Here is a 22,055-nt window from a genome sequence, read left to right as displayed (position 1 = left end):
ATATACCCCAAAATATATATTTTTGCTCATTCTTATCATAAGACAAACGATTCATCAATGATATAATGTTGTGAAACCTCTGTACTTGTCCTCTCATAAAGAGAACACCTCACCTTGTGATAGACTCTTTAAAAGTGAGAATATAAGTGTAATAAGTACTAATGTAATGAGGGAGTTGTATGTGTGTGCATGACATCACAGATCTTGGTCGCATTGCCAATGGAGGAACTACGTGGCATTAGTGATCTCAATATTCAAATGCTCATAACTTTCTTATTATTCATTCACTCTTCCTCAAACTTTCAACAATATGTTTCTTTGATTTTTCTCTTTGATATGGATTCAGCTGGTTTCAAGGGTTTCATTCTCCTTTAAGCTTTCCGAGCGAACATTGCGAAGCAAGGGAGAGAGCGAAGCAGAGCTCGCGCCAGGCCTAATTCGCTTCGCGAATTAGGAAATCCCTCGCTTCGCTCGGGAAGCAGCCGCCAGGGCCTCGACAAGAGGCTATGCCCCCCCCCTGATTTTGACAATTTGTTCGCATATATTGTACTGTAAGCGTGCACATCGATCGCCCGATGGTTAAAAAAATAATAATGAGTGTTTCATATTGGAAGAGCGCATGAGTTCAAACTTGAAATGACGGTGGTCCGGCCCATGGGGTGAAGAGAACAATGTTACCAAATTTATTTTAATTTTGTTTTTTCTTTTTCAAAAGTATACACACTGACTATAGGTTGCTGTTTCCATCATCTACTGGAACATGTAGTAGATCCAGATAGTGTGTCCATGTGGAATTAGAGGTCCATGCATGTTTTTGTTTTGTAATTTTAAAACCTTTGTCTGGTGGTACGCGGGAATTTTCAGTTAGAAACATCATTTGCAAACCATCCCAAAATAAAAAACAATTTCTGTCCAAAACAGTAGTCAAAGAAGAATGGGGGATTATAACCGCATACATTCATGCATAGACAAAAAATACAAATTTATTTATTTATTTATTTATTTTGTTTTATTTATTTTATACTGCAGGGTAGGCCTGTTCAGTTCTTAAAACTGCTTTACAAAGGCGCCCTGCAGTTTAAAATACATGTCAAGATAACTATGAACAACAACAACAACAACAACAACAAACAACATCAAAAATACAAAATACAAAATATCTAACATCAGAAACAATTAACACCAAAATCATAGAGTGGGAAGTGACAACCAAAGAGAGATTTATATGTATATATTATGATAGAGAGAGAGATAGAGAGACAGGCAGAGAGAGGGGGGGAGAAGGAGAGGGAGAGAGGGGGGCTACCTCTTCAACATCATGATCTCGACCTTGACCATTTCCACACTGTGTTCAACCCTCAACCCCCCCCCCTTATCTCTCGCTATGTTCCACGCTTCTCGAAATGTTATTTACCTTCGGCTCCTACATAACTATAATTATCCACGCATGATATATTGCAAATTCATTTTATTATCCGATATTATAGCTACAACAATAGTCGACGCCAATGGATTATGGGATGAGCGAGTTATCACAAAAGCGCGCCTGGCCCCACGAGAGCTTGTCCCATTTTCACGTCGCCTTGGCAACGCTTGTAAATCTGGCAGGTGGATTCGCTGTTGTCTGAGATCGTCGAGCACCCCAAATCGGCTTGTAAACTTCACATAAGGATTTCAGACTACAACTTACGAGTGTGATAGAGTGTATATAGGACCCGCTTTGTTATTCAACAAGAGATTATAAGACCTACAGGGGGTAAGCCGTTTATTTTTGATAATTTGAAGTGAGAAATGTTTGAGAATGTTCCAGAATAGATATATTTGCCTGAGTTGAAGTTTTGAGTGAGTTTATAAACATTATCAACCCGTGAAGTTCAATGTTTTGTGCAAATAGTAAATACAAATTTTATATTCGCTCAGCGGTGCGAGCCTATAATTTATATGCACATACTTTTCGCAAATGCCTGTTTAGCTCTAGCTGTATCAATCCTTTCAAATACATCATAATTACCCCCCAAATATCTTTGTTGATAACTTGTGTTATTATCGCCAATGTCTTTTTTTTATATACTAATTTTGGGTTATTTTGTTTTGTTGATGTAAGTTTGTATCCATACCATCATCTTCTCCGTAAAATCATGGAGCTATATATCTAGCTCCATGGTAAAATGAACTTTAAATGTGTAGTTTGCATGGTATTACATATATATGTTATTTTATCTATTTCTACACTTTTCTTTAAATCGCTTAGAGATTAATTTATACAAGCCCTATAAAGATAACGTATACTAGTGTTATTCTTATACCTTTTTAATTTCTTTGTATTAACATATTGCGGCTGGAGGTATATATGTTTTAAACCATATTGGTATAAAGAATCCCTACGCACATGAAATATAACGAAAATCGAGAAGTGAGCATTTCAATCACATTTCTGAGACTGATATTCCCTAGCAGGGTTCGAATTGAACTCGTACTTGGCTTAATACATCAATCTTTGGAAGTAACAAAATACAAGTAAATTCAAAGTAAATCAATAATTAATTGAGATAATTGAGAGCACAATATCATGACAATAGAATGTTGCAGACCTGTCTTGACTAATTGGTTTCTATATGCACTTTCTGTTTATTCATTTTTTTATACAAGGGGTATGATATATTGCCATGATTGTATTTACTTTTCGCATAATGTATAAACAAAAATTGAAAGCTTGACCCTAATAGTAAATTTTATCATTCTCTTGAACCTGGTTAATTACAATTTGAATTTCATATCATATTATTATAATTAGTTATTTATTGCAGGGTAATCTAAAAAACAAGCGATGCTTTCTAGCGAGTTCCTTTTTTAAATATCTGATATCTATATTCTGCTTTGCAACCCGTTTGGCTTTGAAATGAAAAAGAACAAAGTCAGCCAAATAATCAATCAATCGATAAATCAATCATCCAATCAATCAATCAATCAATCAGTAAAATTATTATTATTTATTATCATTTCTCTATACACAGTCAGCTGCATGAAATTGTATCATCATGGCCCTAGCTGTGATTAGCTTGAAATGGGTACATCGTGAGATTCATGGAAAACCCCCTTCACCAAGGTAACAACATCAAATATTTCAATGTTGATGTTATGGTGGTAATGATGATGATGATGATCATCATCATCATGGTGATAATGGTGATGATGATTGTGACGATGTTGTTCATGTTGATGATGACGATTGTGATAATTATAATAATGATGATGATGTTGATGACAGGAATGATGATGATGATGAGGATGATGATCACGACGACGACAATGATGATATGATTATGATGGTGATGATGATGACGACGATGATGATGATAATGATGAGGGCAACGATTAGCCTGTAAACATGGTGAATATATTGAAAGCAGATTATTTTTTCTCAGACGAAGATTTTTTAGTCATTAATAGAAATAGGCTATAATGGTTACAGAAATGTGTAGCAGTAATAATTTACGTCTGAAATCTTTAAATCATTGCAAAAACATTTTTATTTATGTCATTATCTTAGACAAGGGCACAGCGCCTGTGTCGTCGGTAGTGTGGCTTATATTTTCGGAGGTATCAGATCAGTCGACTGGCCTAAAAAAGTAAGTTTTTTTTAAATTAAAATATGTATATCAGGCAAACACGCATACATGTACATGTATTATGATATCGTATAGACAGATTTAGAGAACTGTGAATACTAGAAATAAAAATTGTATTTTATTTTTTTTAAACATACATTAATGACTTACCATGTAAGAATGTTGACTATATGTTACAGACAGAGAGCAAATAGGTTTCTAATATTTTGCAACTCTGTTATTTAATTTAACTAAAGAAATGTTGGATTCAGAGAGAAATGACTTCTTTTCAGATCAAAGCAGTATAATAAGAACAGAGACATTGTATATGATTGATTAGTATTGAACCGGATATGAAAATGAAATATGTCTCATGCACAGGATAAAAAAAAATAAAACAAAGAAGGCCTATTTTTGCATATTCTTTTTACAATAATACTCTCTAAAAATATTGCAAAAAAGTGCTCCATGAGGGTAATTATGTGTCCAACCAACATTTGGCATTTTTTATTTATCCAGTGTCAAATTTTGCCGTTTTGAAAGTAATTGCTGCTTATTTTTCAACCTTACTGGACAATACACTTCCCGCATTTGGTAAAATACTGCTCCAAATTGGTTGGACACATAATTACCCTCGTGGTGGTAAAAAAATTACACAATATTTTGTTTACAGTGCATATACAGTTAAGTTCTTTATTTAGTATGTAGGTTTCCAATTTGTGTATATTGCCGAGATATATATGATAAGCAACCGGTCGAATAGGAATATTGTCCTAATTCGTTTCTATATGTTGGTTAAGTATCCTCTGAAGAAACCTTCATTTTTAATATATTTTTTTTTTCAAAATGGCATTTGCATTGGAGTATTATAATGTCTCCAGCATCTGCATGTAGAAGTGGATAAAATCAACCCAATATCTGGTATACTTTGACACCCACTCTTGCCATCTCTCCCCCCCCCCTCCTCTCTCTCTCTGTCTCTTTCTACCTCTTCCATCACCAGGGAACATATTTTTTCAGAGATCTATTTCAGCTCCACTGTGAGTATTTTTTTATCATTCATTTAGATTAAAAAACAAAGTCAATATTATCTTAAAGACTTTGTTGTATATTACATATATCAGTGACTTCTCGCGGTCTTTACGTGTCTGTTTTATGCTGTAAAACTTATGTCCCTATATGATATGTTCAAGGATTATACAAAAATGTATATAGTAAAGGTATAAATATCCATTCCATTTCTAAAGAGCATTCCAAATCATGTAATATCGTTATAACCATATATTGTTTTCATCATCAAATTGTATTAAAAGAATGAAATGCAGTCTATATTAGTTTATTTTGTATATATTGATTTGATTTGTTCATGAATTAATAATAATGATAATAATATAGGTATATTTACCTAAGGAAGCCACTTCAGTTCTGAAAACTGTTCTCCCAGCGGGCCCTGCTATATCATTATTACCCCGGCTGTAGCTGGGCTGCATATACATGATATAGGCGCTCAAGCATTCCAACGAATTTCTTCCTATATACCGGGTACCCATTCACCTCACCTGGGTTGAGTGCAGCACAATGTGGATAAATTTCTTGCTAAAGGAAATTACGCCATGGCTGGGATTCGAACCCACGGCCCTCTGTTTAAAAATCAGAAGACTTATCCTCTGGGCCACAACGCTATTGACGACTATCTTTTTTTTTATTCATTAGTATACAAGCGAATGCAATGGGAGAAGGTTAAGCAGAAAGGAGAAATCCCAAAAGGAAGATATGGGCACCACATGTGGTAATGATATATTATTTTTATGATATACATTTTGTTCATTGGTCAGTTAGCGCAAATAAAAACAAATGTTAATATTTTCGCAATTTTTAAATTGCAAAATCCACTTTTAGGGGCGTCATTTTTAGGCCATGATGACTGTCCCCTCCCTTGCAATGACAGTTATTATTTCACCATGAAGTATTATTGTTAATTCATTTTATGTTGTGCGTTCGATTGTTGCATGGAAATGAAATACCAAGTTCACTAAAGATAAAAATGTAATGATAAATTTATTTCCCAGCAATTGTATTGCATTATGGTTTACGAACGTGAGGGATTGTACCTAAGACGTGGTTGAGTGATGCACTTCATGAATAAAGGGGACGATTATTGTTTATTTTGTCATAAGAAAGGACCCTTGTTTAATACTTTTAGAATATGACAATTGGCCTTTTTCGTGCTCACTCATAACCTAATAGGTCATTTCTTACGCAGATTAATGTTAGCCACTAATGTAAAAAATGTCAAAAGTATTGTCAACTTTCATGGACTACTATATTGTGAAATATCCCAAACTGGTGGGATTTTTCACAATATAGTAGTCCATGAAAGTTGACAATGAAATCGCCTTGATTATTAGTCACAATATTTTTTCTCTCTATTTTTTTTTAGCGTGATTGGTCATAAAATCTACCTGTTTGGTGGAAAGCACGAACTACACGCTGATAAATGCCTCCCTGGTCTTCATGTATACGATACAGGTAAGTATCTATCAATCACTTAACTTATCAGTCAATGAGAAGGACTAAGTACAGTCATAGGTTTTGAACCAACAATATTTTGTAATAAATGAAAATGAAAAAAAAAACTTCAGTAGCATCGGTGTAAATATAATCATGATATTTCTGGTGTCATTTTATTCTAAATATTTCTTTATGCATAAGAAACTATTAAAACACACAGGAAAGTATCATCATTTATTGATTTCTGCAACTTTATCATGAACAAATTAACAGAGAAAATACAATGAACACAGTATTAACAAAATAGTAAATACAAAATGTGCACATTCTATGACATATCGATTAAACAAGTCTGTAGGGATTGCCACTATCATGACTAAACCAACGGTTCACTTGTTTTATACCATGCTCTTTTAAGAATTTGATTCAAGTTGATGTTAGAATTATAATTTGGGATGTGAAATTATTCTATGATCTGCCCCACCGTTGATTTTCTTCCACGACGTGGTAATTTTGAATTCACGATCTGTACGTGTGAACTTTGCTGCTTGAATTTGTCATGATGGCCACTTTCAATTCCTTTCTGTTGCAACAGTGTCTCCTTACTTCATTAATATCAATTGTAGGGGTGGATCCAGGATTTTCCAAGGGGGTCCCAAGAAAATTTGACAAACAAAAAAATAAAATAAAAAGGTTTCACCTAAACTTTCGTCCACGGAAAATTTGAAAAGCAAAAAAAAAAAATATATATATATATAATTATGAAGGTCCTCACTTGTGTATGAAGGACAAATGCTGTGACTTTCAAAGGGCGGGCACACTCGTGTAAGAACGGCATATTTACATTAAAAATTTTGATTGAGGCTCTCGAAGGGCCGGGGGAGCACGAGCCGGATGTCCCCCCCCCCCCCTGATCCGCCAGTGATTTATTTCTATATGAGAAGACTCTAAAGTTGGTAAAGTTTGTAGGTATATTGATATGAAATAAGACGATGTTCAATGAGGATTCATCCCACTCCTGCCATCAAAAGTTTATCAGGCGTCTGTTGCACAATTCATCCATGTTATTGTGGAAGCATGGACCATATCCATGGTTGAAGAATACAATGGCTATGATTATACTTATGCTAATTCTCAGAACTGTGGGCTTCGCGTTTTGTTTAACTCATTGCCATGGTTACCTATGAAACAAATTTCATTATCTCTGTAGAAAAGAAAGAATGGTCCGAGCCCCAGACGAGCGGTACCGAGCCTGAGGCTCATGGTAGCACATCATCGGTCGTTGGGACGAGGATCTACGTGTATGGTGGGTTGGTGGACGGACAGGCGGTCGATGATCTGCACTGCTTTGACTCAGGTTTGTAAAGTTTTGTTTTCGACCGGTCTGTAAACTCTTAGGGAGCCATGACTGTAATCTTTTTTAGTGGTACTATCCAGTTTACGTCATGGACTGCTAAATATCACATCTCTTACACAGTAAAAAAAATAGCACGTTGTTTAAGCCTGTCACTCTAACAACAAGTTGTTTAAAAATTGTAATTGTTTAAACTTTTTAAAACAACTTGTTTAAAAAGTTTAAATAGTTGATTGAAAAGTTTAAACAGTTGTTTAAGAAGTTCAAACAGTAGTTGTTAGAGTGACAGACTTAAGCAACGTGCTTAAAATTTTAAACAGCGTTTTTACAGTGTACACATACACACACACCCTCACACACTCTCCCCTTTCTCACTCTCTCTTTCTATCTCTCTCTCTCTCTCATCCTCTGATCTCTCGACACCACCCCGGCCCCCCCTTCTCTGTCTCTTTGCCAATATTTGTAACATTTACTACTTTTGCCTGATCAAATTGCCATTATCATCCCCCATCATATCTCCTCATTATGAATATTTTCGTTTGTGTGACATTTGATGTTAATTTCTTTATAGAAAACCAATGGTGGATTAAACTTACTGTACAAGGGGTACCTCCATCGCCAAGGTAAATATTTATTCATTCATCTTCTTAATATTGTTATTAATGTTTCTTTGTCATCTATTATATTATCAAACTTCTGTATCCCACTACCTATTTTCTATTTCATAGAATTTATTTCAGTTATTGAAGCCCAACAAGAATATTGGTCATAAAGCTTAGTTGATTTGCTGTTGCATTCTGCCAACGCTTAGTATAAATTATTGCTTTGTATATTATGTTGTACTGTTCTTCATCAGCCTTGGCTTAATGAATATGATATTTATTCATTTCAATCGTTCTGTTTCGTTTCAAAGACTTCCTCAATAATACGCTGCATAAAGATTGTTTTTTAATCACCATTGATGGCAAAAACTATTTAACAACATAACATTTAATGCCAATCATTCTTTGTTTCGGATATGCACTAAATAATACATTATTGTTGATACCATTATTCATTAAAAATGTCAATGTTGACAAATAAAACCACCACCCCCTTCATTATGCTCCTAATTATCAGATGCGATTCTGCAAGCACAGCTGTAGGACATGAGATGTTCATATTTGGAGGAACTGCTGGAACAGAAAAATGGTTTAACGATATTCATGTCTTTGACGCAAGTAAGTATGTAGTAGTAGGAGAAGGAGAAGAAGAAGAAGAAGAAGAAGAAGAAGAAGTAGTAGTAGTAGTAGTAGTAGTAGTAGTAGTAGTAGTAGTAGTAGTAGTAGTAGTAGTAGTAGTAGTAGTATAGTAGTAGTAGTAGTAGTAGTAAAAGAGGAAAGAAGCCAGTAGAAGTAAGTATGTAGTAGTAGTATATGGTAAAAGAAGAAGAAGTAAGTATGTAGTAGTAGTATATGGTAAAAGAAGAAGAAGAAGAAGAAGTAGTAGTAGTAGTAGTATAGTAGCAGTAGTAGTAGTAGTAGTAGTAGTAGTAGTAGTAGTAAAAGAGGAAGGAGAAGGAGAGGTTATAAAGTCGTAACAGTAGCAGTAGGCCTATAGTTTTAGCAATGATAATTCATCGTCACCATTGATATTCAAACTTATAATATATTTCGTGTCATGTATCACAGAGAAACTTCTTTGGAAAGAATTGAATAAAACAGATGGAGAGCCGCCGACACCACGAGGGAATCATTGCTTTCTAGCTCACGTTGACAAGGTGAATAACATCTTTCTAAAATACCACATCAAATATCATTACAAAAACATTTATCTTTACATTTTTCCTAGCATTGTAACTCTTCATTTCTTTATTTGGTATAAAACAAGACGAAGATAAATCGTTTGATAAGAATTTAAGGTATACAATTGGATTAGAGCCACGTAAAATTATCAACATGATCAAGGTGCTGTGAAAAAAATAAATCAGACACTTTACGGGAATATTTGCATAGTTATTGATTTAGGTGAAGGTATTCACGGTTTTTAAAAAATGCTTTAACCTATTAAGAATGCTCATATTAGGGTGTTCATTTCCATTGGCCTCTTGTGGAAGAGCCGTGGTGTAGTGGTTCTGACTCTCGCCTTGTAAACAGAGGGTCGTGTGTTCGAATCATTTGTCATTTGGCAAGGCGTTAATCCACACTTTGCCACTCTCGACCCAGGTGCTAAATGGGTACCCGGTAGGATGCTAAAGATATTGTATGTTTGAATTTGCCAGCGCCATAAAGAGGCTGCGATGAATGCAAGGAATGCTCCCCAGGGAGTGGAGATTGTGCACTTTTCGTGCGGGATTAAAATGAATCCAATGACCGGGGTAATAATATGCTGTAAAGCGCTTTGAGCCATTCTGGGAAAAGCGCTATATAAATATTGGCTATTATTATTATTATTATTATTGTGCTAGCGTATAAGTTTCTCACGATATGTGCCCAATTTTCATCCATCATCAAACACATCATTTGTTATAATGCTTGTTTTATGCTTAAATGATGATTTGATTTTAATTGATTTCCACATTTCAGTAAGAAAAGTATACAAGTATGAAAATTATTCAACATAACATTACAATAAGCAAACATGTTGCGTGATAATAATACATAGCATTATCAATAGAAATTTACAGTTCAATAATTATGCAATGCTATTATCCAATATTGAAAACTTCCCTCCTGTTATACCCTTATGTACCCCTCTTCGGATGTTTATGTAGTTGCTAGCAAATAGTAATGATTCAAACATCATAATATGATTTTACCAAAGACCGACACGATATAGTAACTTGAAGACAAAAAATAATCATAAGAACATATCGTTCTAATAAACAAAACAAGTTTCACTGTATCAAATCTCATCATCGACCTTAATATTTTAAATGAATGAATGCTTAATACGTACGACCGATATCAAGCAAATTTTCAAGAATATAATTAAATGATTATATTACAAAATTTTCATACTTATATTATAATAAAATTTACATTTAATGAAAATGGAGTATGCGATATGAGTTATGTTCATCAGATTAACTTATCTTTTATTTTCAGGATATTTATGTCTTTGGTGGATCGAATGATTCTAATTCGTCTCACCCAACTCTTGGTGATTTGTACAAGTTTAGCCTGGGTAAAAAATAGTTATATGAAACAAAATCGCTTACAAAATGAATTTCTGTGGCACTCTAAATATATTCACTAATCCCCACATACCTCATTGGGCTATTTACACACTATAAGGAAATATTAATGCTTTTATTATTTTTATTTTTTTGCTTAGCACAATCGTATCCCCAGTCGGTTTAAAAATGGAGTAAATGTGTGTATCCGTCCTACTCTCCAGAAATGGTCCACTATAATATTCCCCATCTCATATACATATGTCATAACAATAATACATAGGATTTATATAGCGTCTTTTCCATTTTGATTAAATGCTCAAGGCGCCTAGAAGAGAGCAAAACATTAAAGTAAAAAAAGTCATGTCAAAAATTTAATCTGACAGTTGGTTTAAAAAAAGTCACTCCTCAGCTCTGTACCAAGTTGAATGGATCCGTAAAGACTGATAACATAATGTTTCCGCCCCCCGCGACGCACGACAGGTTAAAGAACAAGAAACTGTTCTCTCCTCCAACCTTAATGTTGATTTAACATTTAATTTTAGAGTGTATGTTTACGTTGTTTCTGTCCCGAAACCTTTTATCAATATTTATGATTGGATGCAACATGGAGCTACTAATGGTTACAGGAACTAATCTAGCGTCTTGCTAAAGTCGGATGATGGGTGAAGCCGTGGTCGGGGGGGGGGGGGGGGCAATGACGTCCAGAGCCAAGTAGCATCGATTTATTTGCTGTTAAATTGGGGTGCTATTGTGTGTGGGTTAGGTCACATGATGGCGCTCTGTTTTACTTTACACAAAGCAATTAATGGTTTACATAGAGTTCCTGTTATTATAGTGGTAAAAATAATACCAAAATAATTAAATGCAAAACATTTAGAATATGATATAAAGGTTTGTTATTTCTTGTCCGTCTTCATGAAACTTTTAATGCTTTTACTATTTTCATGTTTTGTTTTTAGCGTGGAGTACACCATCAAAAAATCATTCCCTTCTTTTTCCCATCATCATTTGATCACAACTCTGTCCTGGACTTTAATTCCCCCATTTTTTTTGCCTTCTTTTATCCCCTCCCCCAAGTTCCCGCTTCTCTCCGTCTCTCTCTCTTTCGACCCCCACCCCACCCTCCTCCCTCACTCCCTCTCTCCCTCTATCTTAGTTTTATAAACCATTCTCTATTTATGCTTAACTCCCATCTCATCAATTTACTCTGCTAGTGTATGATTGGTTTTTTAAACGATTCGTTCCTGTCGCTTTACTCATCTCTCCATTAAATGGAATAATCGCATCTGATAGGCCAATAATCACTACAAATAAAACATCCGTGCTTGTGTTGTTTGATGTGGACGCCAAATTGCAGTTTTTTTAAATAGCGTTGATTACAAAATTTCAACTAAAATACTGGTTCAGTGGGTCATATTTATTACCAAAATCAATATAAAAAAGGTATCATAAATGAATGCATTTAACATATTAATGAGATTGGATACCAAAGGTTTTTTTTTTAAATCCTTTTCCAGCCTCATTGAATTTCTATAGTTTTGTATTTTGCTCACCTTATAGTATAGCTATAAAAGAAAAATTGTACTGGTATTAACTATATTATTATTATTATTATTATTATTACTATTATTATCATCATTATTATTATTATTGTTGTTGTTGTTGTTGTTGTTATCATCATTATTATTGTTTCATTTTTCCTATTTTATCAATAAATTAGACAAACGTAAGTGGAAGCGACCATTCTATGGAGGATGCCCACCCGCCAAGAGATCGGGACACGCAGCTATCATTCATAGAAGCAAGGTAAATAATTTAAGGAAAATAAAGATGGATTTTTTTAGTATAAAGAAGTCCCTAAGTTCCAGATGCAACAAATTAAATTTGCCCTATATCGCGGAATACATATTGATATCCATCGTCCATGGGAGAGCTAAAATAAGTGTGTGGACCATAAATAGTGGTAACAGCAGCAGCAGTAGTAGTAGTAGTAGTATAGTAGTATATAGTAGTAGTAGTAGTAGTAGTAGTAGTAGTAGTAGTAGTTGTTGTAGTGGTGGTGGTGGTGGTGGTGGAAGTAGTTGTAGTAGTAGTAGTAGTAGTAGTAGTAGTAGTGGAAGTAGTAGTAGTAGTAGTAGTACTACTACTACTACTACTAGTAGTAGTAGTAATATGAGTGGTGGTGGTGGTGGAAGTAGTAGTAGTAGTAGTAGTAGTAGTAGTAGTAGTAGTAGTAGTAGTAGTAGTAGTAGTAGTAGAAGTAGTAGTACTAGTAGTAGAAGTATGCCTAGTAGTATAGTGTTTGTAGTATAGTAGTAGTAGTAGTAGTAGTAGTAGTAGTAGTATAGTAGTAGTAGTAGTAGTAGTAGTAAATGTAGTAGTAGTAAATGTAGTAGTAGTAGTAGCAGCAGCAGCATCAGCATTAGTACATTAAGTACAAGTAGTATTGAAAAAGAAGTAGAAGTGTAGTCATGATGTTATAAGTTTGTTAAAGTAGTATTTTTTATTGTTATCATAATCATTATTCTCAATGATATAATCGTTGATTGAATAATCTAAATTTGTCACATTCTTTTTGTAGCTGATCATTATCGGAGGAAGCAATGAAGATACTGATTTCAATGATGTACACGTTGCCAAACTCATCAACCCGTCGAAAAGACAACCATGTAAGTCAGATTGAGTCATATCATGTCTAACTGATCTAAAATATGTCCAATGGAAACGCTTAATACGTTCTCTCAGTTTTGGAAAAGGGTAATAACCTAAGGATTTTTTTATCCGAATCCTTTTCCCGTCACACCACTTCAATGTAACGTAGTCCTACTCAATGCACCACTCATTAAAAAACCCCACCGTATTAAGCTTTATATACCTTCAGCTGTTTTTAAGAACATGAAATAGGAAAGCTCCGCGAAATTACTCTTTCCTGAAAGTTTTTTTTAATCAGTCAATTCAATGCAAAAATATCTAAACTATTAAAGGAATTAAACTTTGCATTTGTACTTGTAAAGGTAATTAATATCAAGTTACATGCCAGAATGTTAGTGGAAACATGCAGTGATAAGTTTTAAAACACGTCATGTAACTCGTCCTAATTCTCAATGTTTCCATCAACATGACCCAGTATTATATGTTTGGTTTGTTTGTTAAGGGTGACGACAGAGATCGTCATCCCTTTGACAACACTGTTTTGTACATTAATGTGACCGAACCTCTCTAAAATTTGGCAGAATAATATAATGTCTTTACCCTGTATCTTCCATCAGTGAAAGTGCCTGCTGGCGACATGCACGAGTTCCTGGACACCATCAACAATGCCGACCCTCGACCCACGGTCGTCGACGGCGAGGACGCAGAGGCGCACTTCCATGAGAGGGAGGACGCGGAGGAGGATCCTGCACCAGACCCCAAGGAAACGGAAGGGTCACGTGAGGGTCACGTGAATCAAGAAGGACCCGGATCTAAACCTCATGGGTCACAAGAGGACAGTGTGGCTGGATCAGATCCAGGTTAGTGTCATGTCGTCTTGATTTTACAAAATTTCCAGCTTAAGGACGTTCCACAGTTAAAATGAAGTCCATGTCATTTTCACCAAATTTTGCAGAGAGTTACTTTGGTATCAATGCATTATGAAAATGCAAAAAATAATATAGGTTCATGTGCTTATTTTTTTTTCCAAGGGTCTTGAAAGTCGCCGTATTTGAATGATATGCAATCTTGCGCAGTCAAGATAATTATGCCTCTCTTAGACCTCACGAATTCACCAAATGAGTTTAAATCATCTTTACTCATTGGATACCACATCAAACTTCATCAAATTTCCAAGATATATAACAAAGTGTATACCAAAGTAAGAGAAAGTCTTTTAATTGGTAAAACTATATTAATTTGGAGTCAGCAGCGCCCTCATTTGGCAAGAATGGTGCAAAAACTCGGAAAAAACAAATATTCAAAGACGTGAATCTACTCAAAAATAAAAAAGTATTTTGTAGGCTGCACTTTTGTCAAAATCCATGTCATTTTCATAAAATTCGGCTAAATTGTAAAGGAATGCATATCGAAGGTGTAGGGAAGTTAAAAATATGGGGTCCATGTGCTCGTTTTTAAACTATTGGTGTCCCAAGTGTTGCAAGTTGGCTTGAAAATCGCCAAAAAAGCGCCGAAAACATGCAAAAGTCTCTTAATACCCTCTAAAATGCAAATGGTTCCATATTTCTCTCTCAAACATTCAATATCCATGTCATTTTCATCATACTCTCTAGATTTGTAGAGGAATATATTCTAAAGCCTTTGAAATATTAAAAATATGGGGTCCATGTGCTCGTTTTTAAACTATCAGTGTCCAAATTGTTGCGAGTTAGCTTGAAAATATTGAAATCCACCTAAAATGCGCCGAAAGGGTGCAAAATTCTAATAATACCGTCTAAAATGCGAATGGTTCCGTAGTTTTGCTCCCTAACATTCAAAATCCATGTCATTTTCATCATACTCTATAGATTTGCAGAGAAATATATTCTGATGACGTTAAAATAATAAAAATATGGGGTCCATGTGCTCGTTTTTTAACTACCAGTGTCCAAAATGTTGCAAGTTGGCTTGAAAATATTGAAATCCACCTAAAATGCGCCGAAAACGTGCAAAAGTCTAATAATATACCGTCTAAAATGCGAACGGTTCCGTAGTTTTGCTCCCTAACATTCAAAATCCATGTCATTTTCATCATACTCTCTAGATTTGTAGAGGAATGTATTCTAAAGCCTTTAAAATATTAAAAATATGGGGTCCATGTGCTCGTTTTTGAACTACCAGTGTCCAAAATGTTGCAAGTTGGCTTGAAACAGCCTAAAATGCGCCGAAAACATGCAGAAGTCTAATAATACCGTGTAAAATGTCTAAAATATGAATGGTTCCTTAGTTCTGCTCCCAAACATTCAAAATCCATGTCATTTTCATCCTACTCTCTAGATTTGTAGAGGAATATATTTTGAATAAGTTAAGACATTTAAACTATGGGGTCCATGTGCTCGTTTTCAAATTATCAGTGTCCAAAATATTGCGAGTTGGCTTGAAACAGCCAATGCGCCGAAAACAAGCAAAAGTCTGTTAATACCGTCTAAAATGCAAATGGTTCCGTAGTCTTGCTCCCAAACATTGAAAATCCATGTCATTTTCATCACACTTTGCACATAGATACTTTAGCACATGAATATCCCAAATATGCAAAAATTAACATTGGTCCATGTGCTTGATTTTTTTCTATAGAGCTTCAAAGTTAACTCAAAATGGTTGATGTTCTTAAGAATTGCGCATCCAAAAGAATTTGGCATTTTTAGACCTCACGAGATCACAACAATGAGTTTAAAGCCATTACTCAGTCAAAATCCATGAAAATTTCATCAAATTTTGCAATATGATTAACAATTTTAACCGTAAGATGGATAATCTATCTACTAGTATATCACGGCTGTCAATTGTTTGCTCATTTAAGTCTAACAACACTCTCAGTTATTAGAAATTGCGGGAAAGATAGTCAACCTCAAAAATTTCAAATTTCAATAACAAACTTAAGAAGTAAAAGAAATGCTGCACTTTATTCAAAACCCATGTCATTTTCACCAAACTTTGCAAAGCTGTAGAGGAAGGTATACCTAAGAGGTGCAAACATTAAAAAAATATGGGTTCATGTGCTTTTCAAACTATCAGCACTCTTATTGGGCAAATGAGCTTTTCTTAAAACACCCGAAAACACGCCAAAAGCAGTATCTATGTGAGGAAAAATTCCGAACCACTTTTCCATTTATTCAAACTCGGGGTCATATTCATCATACATTGCAGCACTACAGAGAAACTATTTTGAAATTGTAGAGGAATAAAAAAATGGTACATGGAAGAACTTCTAGTTTATTAGCTTCATGAGATCTGCAGTTAGTGCAGATAAGGAGAAAAATCAGCTCACATTACTTACAGCTGATTAAATCACCAGTTCATCCATTGTGACGTCATCGAGCAGAGTGTAAAATATGCGCAGATCATGATGCGCACAAACATAATTATGGAACGTCCTTAAGAGTGCTTTGAGCTTCCTCCCAAACAAACACACATATAAATTTAAGAAAAAAATGAAGGAGAGCGAGAGTGCAAATGAGGGGTGGGTTAACTTAAAAGGTGACTCGACCACTTCCGAACGACCAGTTCATAGTATATAGTTTGTAAAAATGAAATATAAGACATCAATTTGCATAATGAATTTCTTTGCCTTTTTTTATATTATATTTCTTACAAAATGGATACGAATATCGATTTTAGTCTCTCACTTTTATTATCTAATCAGAGATCACAACATATTGAACAGTACTGTATATGAGATTTTGCTTTCCAGATAATGTTTTCATAATGATTCTTTTTAATCTCGAATGCCTGACATATATCTCCACTTTTTAGATATGAAAGGAGGTCCAGGAAAATCTGTGCATTTTGAGGACGAAGAATCTGAAAAGCAAGATGGAGCTTCGTTATCTTCTTCAGCTGGTTCGTTATCATCGTCGGCAGGATCATTGTCATCAGCATCGTCGTCATCATCGGGCTCATCAGAGGGGTCGAAATCGTCAGATAGCAAGGGAAATACCAACAACAGCAATAGCAACAACTCGGCTCTGGGTGTCAGGACCGGAAGACAGCAGGATGGCATCCGAAGGGACATTGTCATAGAGGTTGAGGAAAGGGGTTCAGATGGCGGCTTGGATCATGCTGTCGGGAGGCAGGAAGGTGAGGAGGAGAAGGGGGAAGATGGGAAGGCAGTAGTTGCAGCTGAGAGCAGTAGCAAACAAGAATCGCAGGATAATCGAGCTGATGATTCAACCCCACCCATTCAGCCCGGTAAGGAAAAGCTTGCTCCCATCAGCAAAACAGAAACCAAGATGTCCGGTGCGAAACAGGGTAAGAAGGCTGCTGGCTCAAAGAAGCAGAAGAAGAAACCCAAGCAAGAGACAAGTAACGGAAGGTCCGTGTATGAAACCCAGTTTCCTCCTGCGGGATACAGACCTTACCCGCCCATGGAAATCCCCATGCAGAATTGGCAAAGGGGTCCGGAGGAAGCAGGGTGGAATCAATATCCCGAGGACTGGAGAACCCAGAATCAGCTACATTCTCCCGCACACCAACCACAGGAGCGACAAGAATCTGAAGAAGAGAGTGAGAGTGAAAGCGGAAGTGAAAGTGATGAAAGTGGAGATAGTGATGATGGTGGTGACGATGGCGGCAGTCAGACCGAGGCTCCTGAAGTTCGTAATATGAATGGGTACGATGATTCACTTTCCTCCGGGAGACAAGGCGAAGATACCAAGGAAGAAGACGAGAGTGAGGATGGGGATGATGGCAGTGATGAGGATAGTGATGAGGAAGAGGGGGAGGACGACGACGAAGAGGAGGAAGAAGGAGACGAGGATGAATCGGGCAGTGGTACCGGAAGTGATAGTGAGTCCGGAAGTGGCTCTGAAGACGAAAGTGAATCCGATGAAGACTGAAACACGTACACCCAGGAAAGCATTTCAGTAACATTTCTCGTCTGATAAATTGTTAGATTCGAAAACTTTCCTTGATTTTGATCGACTAAGTAGCTCAAGTGTCCGACTCTTACATGGTAACTGTCGGATAAAACGTCCAAAAGGTCATTTCATGAGACGCTCCCCCGGGAGAGAGTTTCCGATCAACACTATTTTGTCGTCAGGCAAGTTATCAGATATTCCTTGATTTTGATTGGCTGAGAAGCACATTAATCTGCTACTTTGGTAACTATCGGATAAAAAGGATTTTCACCAAACGTCACCCTGAAGATAACAGCGAGTTTTCGCACCGACTACGCAGACTTTTTTTTGAACATTGAGAATCTATTATTAAATGTCCTTCACGACAATGAAGTCTTTGTCGAGTCTCGGTGAATCGAAACAGCGATTTTGTCGGTGACTCTGGAAAAACGACATTGCGATTTTTCGTCAGCTCTGAAATGTTGGACGAAACTGCTGTTCCAAATCACCGACCCTCGACAAAAACTTCATTGAGATTTGACCTGCGTTTTTAATGGAATTGCTGCCTTAAAGGGATGGTCCGGGCTGAGAATACTTATATCTTAATACATAGAGTAGAATTCACTGAGCAAAATGCCGAAAATTTCATCAAAATCGGATAACAAATAATAAAGTTATTGAAGTTTAAATTTTAGCAATATTTTGTAAAAAAAACAGTCATCATGAATATTCATTAGGCGGGCTGATGATGTCACATCTCCATATTCCGTTTTCTTATGTTATTACATAAAATCGTATTTTTTTCATTATTTCATACTTGTGTGAATAATATGTCTCCCCTATAATGAAATAGTTGCAGCAATAAATATCTAATGCACTAAATCAGTTGTCAATCCAATTTTTCTAGTTCTTAGAGGAAAAAATTTGAATAAACCTAATTTCATATAATAAAATACAAAAGAACAAGTGGAGATGTGACATCATCAGCCCACCTAATGAATATTCATGACAACCGTTTTCAAAAAATATTGCTAAACTTTAAAATTCAATAACTTTGTTATTTGTTATCGGATTTTCATGAAATTTTCGGTATTTTGCTCAGTGAATTCTACTCTATTTATTAATTTATTAAACTATAAATACTTTCAGCCCGGACCATCCCTTTAATTGTAGGCTTCATTCTGCGTCACTGAGCGAAATTTCGCAAGTGTTTATTTTTAAGCCTTCTGTGACAATGCTCCATTGATATCTCTGGAGATCATACATTTACAGGGGGTCGTTTCATAAAGCTGTTCGTGAGTTAAAAGTGACTTTAAGAGCGACTGGTGATCCTTCCTTGTGATAAATGATATTCGGCATTAAATATTCATTGGTGATTATTTAGCGCGTAAGAAAGGATCACCATTAAAGTCGCACTTAACTTACGAACATCTTTATGAAACACCCACCCGGACTGTGATATTTTTGGGAACAAAATTATGACGACAAAAGCTTGAGTTTAAAAAATGTCTGTGGTGTCAGGGTAAAACTCTAAATCATGCTTAAGCAATAAAAACTCCTTGTTCCTCATGTCTTTTGACAATTCGTTTCATTGAAATTGATATAGCCCTAGCCAATACAACCTGTCAGAAATATTGTATATAATATGTGTGTCTTGCTTAAACGCCGAGTTAACCAACCCTCTTTTTTTTATTCTTTGTGATAGGACTACCTGTTCCATAAATTTGAAAATGATTCGACAAATTACGGCTGGATTATGAAATGTTAAAATGCCTGTTTGTTATTCTTTCTTAGATTTTACTCAGCATGGTTGTATTTCATTCATACATGCAATTTTATTTTAAGATATTCAACCAGGGTTGGTACGTTTTAAACGGTGTGTATTAAAACCTGTTTTAAAACGCGTTTTAAAAAACACCCGAGTTTTTTTTACAAATAAAAAACGTGTTTAAAATACCTTTATATTTGTGTGTTATAAATTTGCATAGATGTGATTTTAGATGTTTTTTTTATATACTTTTATTTCTTAAGTGGTGTATTATGTTCTTTTAAGTACAGTAACTAAAACTCTTTCTCAACAGCACTCTTTTTCTCCTTTGTCTCCATCCCCCCTGATTCTCCATTTCTCCAGATCGTTTTGTCATGTTCCTTTCCTCCCTGTTCAATTTGCACACTAATCCATATAAAGAATGTTCTCAGTTTTAACAAACATATCTTAGTGTTGTGCTCACTTTTGGACAGGGAAGAAACACTATATAAAATAAGCTCAAATACATGTAATAGTAGTAGGCTACTTGAATGAGATGGAAGTGTTGCACAAGCATAATAATATTTTACAAATAGACTAAAACTAACATCGTACTCTTGAGGTACACACAAAAGCAGGTGAAATTTTACGCTTCGTAAATATAAAGAAAAAACAGTGTAAGATCAGCTAGCAAACTTTAATTTTTTGGACAAACCCACCCCAAGAAAAAGTTAAATAAAGTAAAAAGAGAAAAATCCAACTAGCATATTGTGGAAAGTGTCATCAAAATCGGATGTAAAATAAGAAAGTTATGACATTTTAAAGTTTTGTTTAATTCCGCAAAACTATATGCACATCCTGGTCGGTAGGCAAATGAGATGACTGATGATATCACTCACTATTTATTTTGTATTTCATTATTTTCTCTTCATTGTCATTTGAAATAAAGTTTTATTCCTCCCTGAACATGTGGAACTACCATTGTTTTAATATTTTTGGGTTCAGTCAAGTTGGTCATTGTCAAATCTGTAAAAAGTGAAATATTGTATTATTCAAACAATAAAAACAAGTAATAGTGAGTGAGAGACATCATCGACTCTCTCAGTTGCATATCACTGAGCTGTGCATATAGCTGTGTTGTAAAAAAATAAGCGAAACTTTAAAATGTCATAACTTTCTTATTTTATATCCAATTTTGATGAAATTTTCAGCGTTATGCTTGTTTGATTTTCTCTATTGATTCAAATCAACATTTTTCTGGGGGGAATTTACCTTTAATCCCAGGGGACCTTAATGGCCCCCTCAAAAAAAAATTATGATAAAGCCATTAACACGACAGGATCACGCCTTATCGTTCAAGACTATTGTAGTTTACTCCAACGATGTTGTAGGACTAAGCCTGTTCGATCACTTTGGGGATGCCGTGGCCGAGTGGTCTTAGGCGCCTGGCTATACATAGAAAGTCCGGGGTTCGATCCCCGGCCGCAGCACCTATGCCCGTGAGCAAAGCATTTAATGTACAATGCTCTTTTATCCTGCTTTCAAATAAATGGAAATGCTATATGCATTATTGGTAGCTTGGTGTGCAATTGTTAAAAAAAAAAAAAAAAAAAAAAAAAAAAAAAATGCATGCTTGCATGGGTATGCGGTTATGATATTACACAACACGTGCATGTCAGACCCGAATTGCTAAAAACACGATTTCATGTATAAAGCCAATGCGGATTCTCATCAAAATTTGTATCACTATTCTTTTTTTTTAATGATTGGAAAATTATTGCAATTAATTTCCATTAAAAAACAATTAAAAAAGTATTACAAAAAACAAAAAACTGTACTGTAGAAAAAAAAATTAAAACATTGAAAAACATTTTATAATGATTTTTGTTTTCTATTATGCATTTGATCAGAATTCCTCAATTAACAAAATAAGCAGTTCAAGTGCTTTATTTGTACATTTAAACCCAAATTTGTATTTCATGCACTAAAATGGGCATAACTGATTCAAATGAAAGCATATCGATGTAATGAAATTAAGCTTTGAAACCCCATACTGTCTATAGATTATGTCATTTTCTTCCATTGTGCCAATTCTTCTCGCCCCCTAGATTGGCAAGACTGAAAATACCCCGGGACTACAGGTATAAAGTAC

General features: G+C 35.3%; 1 protein-coding gene across 2 annotated transcripts; it reads left to right on the top strand.

Moving 5' to 3' along the window:
• Window positions 1-1,580: 1,580 nt before the first annotated feature.
• On the top strand, window positions 1,581-20,117 carry LOC129270919 (RING finger protein B-like). 2 transcript variants are annotated; one of them, XM_064106908.1, is made up of 16 exons: window positions 1,581-1,756; window positions 3,015-3,106; window positions 3,551-3,629; window positions 4,612-4,648; window positions 5,322-5,397; window positions 6,049-6,137; window positions 7,330-7,476; window positions 8,045-8,096; window positions 8,593-8,693; window positions 9,144-9,232; window positions 10,560-10,638; window positions 12,351-12,436; window positions 13,212-13,299; window positions 13,900-14,142; window positions 17,075-18,453; window positions 19,306-20,114. In XM_064106908.1, the coding sequence occupies exons 2-15, from the start codon at window positions 3,039-3,041 to the stop codon at window positions 18,154-18,156; spliced, it is 2,316 nt and encodes a 771-aa protein (XP_063962978.1). In that variant the 5' UTR covers window positions 1,581-1,756; window positions 3,015-3,038; the 3' UTR covers window positions 18,157-18,453; window positions 19,306-20,114. The 2 variants fall into 2 exon arrangements, with proteins under 2 accessions (XP_063962978.1, XP_063962977.1); XM_064106907.1 differs by having other exon boundaries at window positions 1,664-1,756; window positions 17,075-18,734; window positions 19,330-20,117.
• Window positions 20,118-22,055: the final 1,938 nt, after the last annotated feature.

The sequence above is a fragment of the Lytechinus pictus genome, chromosome 11 (assembly GCF_037042905.1).
Source record: "Lytechinus pictus isolate F3 Inbred chromosome 11, Lp3.0, whole genome shotgun sequence".
Lineage (NCBI taxonomy): Eukaryota > Metazoa > Echinodermata > Echinoidea > Temnopleuroida > Toxopneustidae > Lytechinus > Lytechinus pictus.
Note: the sequence above shows the minus strand (reverse complement) of the source record. Positions and strands in the feature narration are given on the sequence as shown.

Coding starts and splice junctions, on each gene's coding strand:
- LOC129270919 (XM_064106907.1), top strand. CDS start 3,039: ATGGCCCTAGCTGTGATTAGCTTGAAATGGGTACATCGTGAGATTCAT. Junction 10,639..12,350: donor TTTGTACAAGTTTAGCCTGG/GTAAAAAATAGT, acceptor TCAATAAATTAG/ACAAACGTAAGTGGAAGCGA. Junction 14,143..17,074: donor TGTGGCTGGATCAGATCCAG/GTTAGTGTCATG, acceptor TCCACTTTTTAG/ATATGAAAGGAGGTCCAGGA.